The sequence below is a fragment of the Austrofundulus limnaeus genome, unplaced genomic scaffold (assembly GCF_001266775.1).
Source record: "Austrofundulus limnaeus strain Quisiro unplaced genomic scaffold, Austrofundulus_limnaeus-1.0 Scaffold244, whole genome shotgun sequence".
Classification (NCBI taxonomy): domain Eukaryota; kingdom Metazoa; phylum Chordata; class Actinopteri; order Cyprinodontiformes; family Rivulidae; genus Austrofundulus; species Austrofundulus limnaeus.
In genome coordinates this window covers 686,531-694,694 of record NW_013952646.1, presented here as the reverse complement: position 1 = coordinate 694,694, position 8,164 = coordinate 686,531, and the positions used below count along the sequence as shown (strand labels likewise).

Below are 8,164 nucleotides of genomic sequence, written 5' to 3'. Positions count from 1 at the left end.
TATGCATTCTATAAAAGCAGTGGTTCTCAACATACTTTTCTCAAAGACCCGCCTTTCTTACTTTCAAGCTGAGCCTCCCCCCAGTCCCTCATTACTCCTCTCCTAAAGGTGTGTCCAACCTTTATCTCTTTATCAAAATAATAAAGGAATGAATAAGTTACTAGGGGAGCAACGATACAGAAAATTCACGATTCGGTTCGGTTCGATACTTTAGTCTCATGGTTCGATATTTTTTCGGTACAAAAAAGAGAAATTTCCATGCCCCTTTTAACTTGTAATTTTTTWAAATTAAGTATGAACATTTGTTTAATTTAAATGTTGCTGAAACAGCAAGTTTCTCAGTGGATCTGCACTCAAAGATGCAGCCTATGTGGAGTAGTCGAACACAGATCCACTGATTCTTAAACACAGAGCATCTTCAGAAGACAAGTTGTGGGCCCCTCTCCGGCACCCCTCCTGGGGAGGAGGACCCCCTATTGGGGAACCACTGCATTAAAAAATACTCAGTCTTTCGTCGTTATTGTTTGCGTTCGATGTGGAAAACATAGACAGTGGCTGTTTTGGCCCATTTTTTACACCCTGCTGTGGAGTTTAAACGAAAGTTCAACTCTGGAAGACTGATGGCCTCACCTGCTCCTGCAGACCTCCATGTCTCAAGCTCAGCTGCGTCCAATCGTCGCAATCCCAGCCACATCCAATCAGCTCCTGTCCGCCAGTGCATAAAAACCAGTCATCTCAATCGTCCCGTCTGCATGCCAGCTGACCGTCAACCTTACACCACCCCTCATCTTCTGAAGGGGGTGCATCTGGTCCAGTTCTTCATGTCTCTTTCCAGTCCTCCAGCCCAGCCGGTCGAAGCAGATGGCCACCTGCCCTGAGCCTGGTTCTGCCGGGGGTTTCATCCTGTTTACAGGGAGTTTTTCCTCTCCACCGTCGCTCAGGATGGGAGTCTGTGATGAAGTGATTCAACACAAACTGCTGGCTTTCTCTTTTTTWAATTTATTTTTGACCTCCACCACCAGTGTTGGGCCCCAGGGGATCAAATCTCCTACCCCTAACTTAAAGCATCTCATAAGAGATTTCAGCTTCAGAGTGCTCTCGTCCTCTGACGGGGTCCGAGCACCAAACTCTAATGCTGTTTATGTCAATAATCACGTTGGTCCAGTCATGTCAATACACCTCCTAATTTCAGTCTGCCTTCGTGTGAGTCTTTCCAGGTTGAATTATTAATTGACAAATCTATAAAAAGGGTCTCGCACCAAGTTATGAATGAAAAACTCCGACTTGATCATGCAGGTGATTGTGAAACAAATTAAATTTACTCAAGTGTTGTAAGAGCCGAGCTCATCTGTACAAGTGACAAGTTAAGAGCTTAGCAGCAAACATTGAATTCTTACTTCTGGAGTTTTAGAAAAATGAAAGGACTTTTAGAGTTACATGAACTAGGATAACAGAAATTGACTCAGATCAACACTGATGCTCTTCTAGCCGGGTGTGCAGTCAAATCTATCAGTTTAAAAAAACACATCAGATTGATTCATGGCGTTCTAAGATTTGTTTCTCATTGACACAATTTCCCCCACTTTGACTGTAACAGAAAGAGAGCTTACTGCAACTAAACTCTGGAACAAATGGTTGATATTGGATGGATGGATTTATAAATACAAACTTAATTAGAGGGTCTGTGAAATTTTTGTTGTATTGATCATGCTTTGTGTGCACTTGGGTTGAACATCCAAATGCTCAGCTGCAAAGCAGACACATTGGTGAATATGTCWTGTTAATATTTTATAGTTTATTGGACTTAAGTGGGTTTATAAATGTCTTGAATTCTTGTTTGAAAGCAGCAGAGTGGAGGACTGATACCGTTAAAATACATTTTAGGTCATTTTCCCTTCTGAAGACTCAGAGCATCTTCCTGTGGAGACGAAGGATGGAAAAGAGAGATAAAGAAGAAAGGAATGATGATTGAAAAAACTGCAACTGTCCCAGAAAAACAAGATTGATGAGGAGAGAAAAAACAGAGGGAATGAAGGAGAAGCAGAGACAAACAGAGGATGAGAGAAAGTTCAAACCATCAGCAAGAGATCATTTATTATACATCAGCTCTCTGCTTTTAGTCTGCTTTGACTAAATCTTTCACATGGTCTGTTTTTTTTTTAAACACATTTCATGGGTTTTAGTGCTTCACTGTTGGCCCATCAGTCTGCTTTTCACATCACAGTTTATATCCAAATATTCAAGAAAAAGCATTATAGTTGCATATTGTTTTGTGTTTTTGACAAATACATATACAACTTGATGAAAATGAAACCATTTAACATGAGATCCATTTTTTTCAGTTTGTTTGTTTATTTATTAATTTTTGTGGCACATATAAATTGTTGAAACAACACAAAAATTGTAAAATGATGTGTAAAAAATTTCAGCCCCTGCAGGGCATTCAGGCTATGACTTTTGGTACTTCAGCAATTTGGCCACTTTTTTCCTCATTGAAAATGAATGGAGCTGTCTTCAACATCCTTAAAACTCTTGAAAGTGTTCATACATTTTTAAATTTTTTTTGTCCTGATTCTGATTTTAAAACCTATTTAATACTAATTTCAGCATCATTTGGCTTCTGTTTGGCTGATTTGAGCCTTTTCTGCTGTTTTAGCTATCATTCTGACCTCTTCAGCTGCTAATGAACTTTTTTGTGTTTATTTTTGCTAATTTCATCTGTTTGCTGTGTTTTAGCTTCCTTTTAGATTGTTTCAGCTTTTTCTGCCCGTGTCAACTTTTTGTAATCATTCAGCAAACATACTCTTTCTGTTTCTTTACACTAATTTCAGCTATTTCATCTACTTTAAAAAAAACTATTTTTAGGCTACTGCCAGCTTTTTTAGCTCTTCTGCAAAAATCTTTCAGCATCAAAAATTCACACTGCATTTTTGAAGGAAATTCACATTCTCTAGTTGGTATTAATATTAATTCATAATGTTTTTAACATTRTTTTTTTGTATGCACAGTCACACATTTAGTTATGAGTCTGGATTGGCTGAAAAGCAGTATTTTACCAGATTTAGAACAACAGTTACATAATCTTTGTGCTTCTGTTACAATCGGCAACAGTGAGTCTAAAACAAAAGGTTAAGATGGAAAACATGAGTTTGTTTGAGCAGAACAATATCCACATAAAAAGTGTGTTTTTTCACTTCATAACTAAAAGACTCAAAGGCTGACRCACGTATTCAAACAGTCATAACACGGCTTTACAAACAGGCTCGATAAAACCATCTCCAGCAGGGTTTATCTGGAAAACGGTGGTGTTTAAAGCTCTTTTWTGCCWAGTTTTTTTTCTCATATATGTAAATATCCATAATACAAGTTTTGCTAGAGTGCTGACAAGCAGCTGGTGTGTGACACTGTGTTCACTTCACCCAGACAAGAAGCAGAGCCAGAGTGTGTTTGCTCAGCCTCTCAGTTCGTTTGTCTCAMAGAGCACCTGCCTCATCAGGGTCGTCATGACCACAGAGATGACTCTGATGTGSCGCCTCATGACTGACGTCGTATGCCACCTTCATTACTACCTGATCACCTAGGAAACCACCGATCACCTGTCAGGCGACTTGGAAATTCCTGACAAATGACGGATAAAGATGAGATGAGTCACGTTAACCTTTAGGAAGAAGAAAACGTGTGGCGTTAAAGAGAGAGTGCTTGAGCTTTTTATTTTACAGGTAATKACGTTTACAGAAGAAAACAAAAGCAGAAGGTTGATCCATACAAAATAATCCAACATCCTATATTTTGATGTTGCGAGAATGTAAAATATTTTTCTTTCTTTAAAGATTTGTGWCTGCTCCAAGTTATTTTACGTTGTCTTTAAAGAAAAAAACTTTCAAACAGGTGAATCCTTCAATTGCAAAACTAGCAAAACTAAAAACCAAACATTTCTTTATTCTGAGATATCATGCTCAGAGTGTGTTGTGAATGACTCTTAGCTACTACCAGATGAATGTTGATGAATGTTATGAGCATTATCCAATATTTTTATATTTGCTTGCAGAATTTAACATGAGTCATGGTTTCCATGTGTTCTACATGTCAAAAAAAACATGCAGTCTATCACTCACTTACATAGAAAACATGCTTCAGCATCTGTGTAATAGCTTGAGGTATAGCAAGTCTTTTTGGCAAASTGTGTTTGGAGTCTGCTAAACATATTCACCAATCTCAGGAGGGAGCCAGTTAATTTTAGTCTGGAAACCATTAGGAGCGACAGAAAGATGAACCAGATTCAAGCTTTTAAATATAACTTTACTACTTCATGTGTGTTAGGGGTGGTGCGTGTGCGTGTGTGTTTGTGTACTTATTTTGACTACAGAGTGAGGACCATTTGCACCATAGTTACTGTCATAGTGAGGTCTTTGATGTAAAGTGAGGAACTGCTTAAATGTCCTCGCTTTGTTTGCAGCTCTGCTGTGCTTTACTGGTCAGGTTTAGAGGTATGGTGTGAATTAAGTTTTGGTTCAGGTTATGGTTAGCTATAGACCAGTAATGGTTAATTTTAGGGAAAATGTCTGGGTTAGGCATAAAGACAGTTACAAAAATGAATGGAAGTCAATACAAAGTCCTCAGTTTGATGCAAATACAAAGATGTGTGTGCATGTGTGTGTATAAGGCATTCATAAAGCTTCTGCCATTACTTTGAAGAGACATCAAATACTAATAAACAGTAAATAGATTAAAAAGAATAAAAATGTAAAAAGTAACTCATTTTTTTACTGAACCCTTGCTAACAGAATATAATATTAAATGAAAAATAAATCCTTAAAGTAAATCTGAGCAGAGGCAAGACCAATAAATTAAAAACACCAGTGTTCTCAATAAAACCAGGATCCCAGCAGCTGAAACACACACCAACTCACACACTTCTCACCATCTGTCAGCGTAACTGATCCGAACAAAAAAGTGTTTTTCKTTGTCAACGCTCAGATATTTGTTCAAGAACAGCTACAGAGAGACATTACATGTTTCTTTCTTTTGCTCATGATTACCTTTATTGTTTTAAAGATTAGCTTGTTTCACAGTTTGGTTTTGTAAAATGGTCAAACCAATTAAATTCWAAATATATAATGCTGTTTTTATAAAGACGTGTGTAAATGTTTGTTGTGAAAATCATGTTTTAGTTTTTTTTTTTACGCTGCCAGTTTTCTCAGTGGTACTAATTTAATCTCTGAACATGGTAATAGACCTGTCACCTGCTCTGCACYGGCTGTCAAGATAAACAATCAGTGTCTGTCTCGCTCCTTAATCCTCTGCTGCTCAGTCATTACTGTCCAAACGGAGCTCTGGGCTGCAGCGTTCAGTTCTGTTTGACCTTTCAGCTGATGAGACTGTTGCATTGTGTACATACTGTTGTTCTGGGGATGTGCGTCCAATAATTCTCTATAATAAACAAGAAGTTTTACTCCTTTGGAAGTATTCCTGAGTATAATGATCTCTTTAAGTCACCTAGTTTTAGATTTATATGGTTTTATTATCAGTTTATGATGGAAAAAAGTGATTATCCATGCAAATCTCATTTATTTCCTCCACCTGCTGTTTAAAAATGTTTTAGCTCATGATAAAAGACCATTGCTTTGCCTCCTAACATCTGCCTTTTCTTTTCCCTGCAGGCGAACCCGAGTTTAAATACATCGCCAACATGCACGGYAACGAGGCAGTAGGCAGAGAGCTGCTCATCTACCTGGCTCAGTACCTTTGCAACCAGTACCAGCAAGGCAACGAGACCATTATTGACCTCATCCAGAACACCCGCATACACCTCATGCCCTCCATGAACCCCGAYGGGTTTGAGAAAGCAGCCTCACAGGTGATGATACCCCTGAAAATCAGAGCCGCAAAGTTTTAAATTAAATCGTTGCAGCCAGTGTTAGATTAGCTATAACATGTTTTTGTTTTTAATGATGCCTGTGTGTGTGAAGTATCGATCAGTTTTATAGTTTGTGTTTACATGTCCTGTTTCCTGTAAAGCCTGGCGAGATCAAGGACTGGTTTGTGGGCCGCAGCAAYGCTCAGGGGGTGGATCTGAACCGGAACTTCCCCGATCTGGATCGCATCATCTACATTAACGAGAGGGAGGGCGGAGCCAACAATCACCTGCTGCAGAACATGAAGAAGGCTGTGGATGAAAACACAAAGGCATGCAAACACTTACTCATTAAATCACTGGTCACGTCCATTTATAGATTCACAATAATTAAAATAAAATGGGCAATAAGTAAAAAGAATCAGGCATTTGTGCACATTTCTGTATTTTCGTGAAGTTTCATGCAAGTTGGCATTTCTAACACAAACATGCTTTTAAAACACACCACAAAAAAGCTGAAACTGTGGTCATTTTTATGTTTCTTTTGAAAATGATTGTTATAAAATCAGTAGTTTGCAACCCAGTGTTACAGTCACAATGATCGTGCATTACAAGTAAAACCTACAACTATAGTGACAGATGTGTAGCCTCAGAGCGTTTGTGTTCATTTCTTACAAATGAAGTATTTTTATGTAAGCTTAAACTCCAAAAAATAACTTTATTGATCATGTGCAAACGGGTTACCTTTAATTTAATAATTAAATAATAATAATAATAATAATAATAATAATAATAAAGTGGCTATTTGTAGCAATGAGCTTACAGAAAATTGCCATGTTTGCATTTCCTTTATTAAACTTCTGTGTTTTACATAAAGAAATATAAACCTGTCAGTGCAACATGTATTCTTGTTTCTTTCACAGCTGGCTCCAGAGACTAAGGCTGTGATCCACTGGATCATGGATATTCCCTTTGTCCTCTCTGCTAACCTGCATGGAGGAGACGTTGTAGCCAACTATCCATATGATGAAACCCGCAGTGGTAAATACACAAACACACATCTTACAGGCACACATTGTGGTTTTTCTGTTGGACTCGTTAAATCKTAGTCGTATTTTTATGGATTTAATGAAACAAATATTTGAGTTGTGACTGAAACAACAAACTTTTTATTAGTTTTTTCCCCTCAGAAAGCCATAAATGTAACTCAAATCAGATGGAAATTGTTTCTTTTGACAGCGCTCTCAGTAATATTCCCATCAAATAAATTTACCAGGCATGTGTTTGATTTGTAGAAAATGTAGGTGTTCTGATGACACGTTATTGCAGTTGCTGTCTAAAACGTTGTTTTTCTCCCGCCATCTCCTCCTTAAAGGATCCACTCATGAGTACAGCGCCAGCCCGGACGATGAGATGTTCAAGTCTCTGGCTAAAGCTTATTCCATGTTCAATCCTGTCATGTCTGACCCCCATCGACCCACTTGCCGCAAAAACGACGACGACTCAAGCTTCAAGGATGGCATCACTAATGGTGGAGCATGGTACAGTGTGCCTGGAGGTGAGACACAACCTGTTGTCACTTTTGTTTTGGTAAAGATGCACTCGTGTGACGAAGGTCTCTTTTAAGATGTCAAATTACTGACAATTCTATCTTGTTAAAGGTCCTGCATGTTGAGTATAGTGACATCTTGTGGTTTAAATTGGGCATCACAGCCAACTATAGCCAACTGGTTTGTTTCTTTCAAATAAGGTTGCAGAAAATAGTTGCAAAAAAAAAAAAACAATTATGTAGTTTGATGTTATTTTTATTTCCTGCAATAGAATGGACAATATTGTGTGCATGTGTTTGTTTTTTCTGTCAAGTTAGTAAATTTTTTTTATGAACCACTCGACAGATTTGAATGAAATTCTCAGAAAGTAATAATACGAATAAAATGAATGTACATCTACAACTGATTATCTTCTGATGTAAACCCAATTCAAGATGGCCGCCTCCTTCAACCGACCTCATCAAACACAAAATTATACAACTCGGTCAGTTTTACAGGTACTGAGCTAAACTTTGATGTAGTAGCTGAAACTCAATGTTACTTTTAATGACTGATGAACACAATGTAATTTTGTCATTTCTCAAGATGAGATTATCATAATTTAAAATTCTGGAATAAAAGGTGGCGGAAAATATTTGTTACTTTAAAGAATGATAGGTCTTAATTTTTTTTAAATAACATTTATATTTTTAGAATTATTTTTAACAGCCAAAAGAAGAATAATTGTTTTATTTTTGTGATATTTTTCTAATTAGATGTA

At 37.5% G+C, this 8,164-nt stretch overlaps 1 protein-coding gene across 1 annotated transcript in view; it reads left to right on the top strand.

The window, feature by feature from the left end:
• cpe (carboxypeptidase E) overlaps window positions 1-8,164 on the top strand; it is an 18,369-nt gene that overhangs the window by 6,314 nt on the left and 3,891 nt on the right. The window contains exons 2-5 of the mRNA XM_014020210.1: window positions 5,661-5,857; window positions 6,019-6,186; window positions 6,778-6,895; window positions 7,230-7,412. Of these exons, the coding sequence (XP_013875664.1) occupies window positions 5,661-5,857; window positions 6,019-6,186; window positions 6,778-6,895; window positions 7,230-7,412 (666 nt within the window). The remainder of the gene's footprint in view (window positions 1-5,660; window positions 5,858-6,018; window positions 6,187-6,777; window positions 6,896-7,229; window positions 7,413-8,164) is intronic.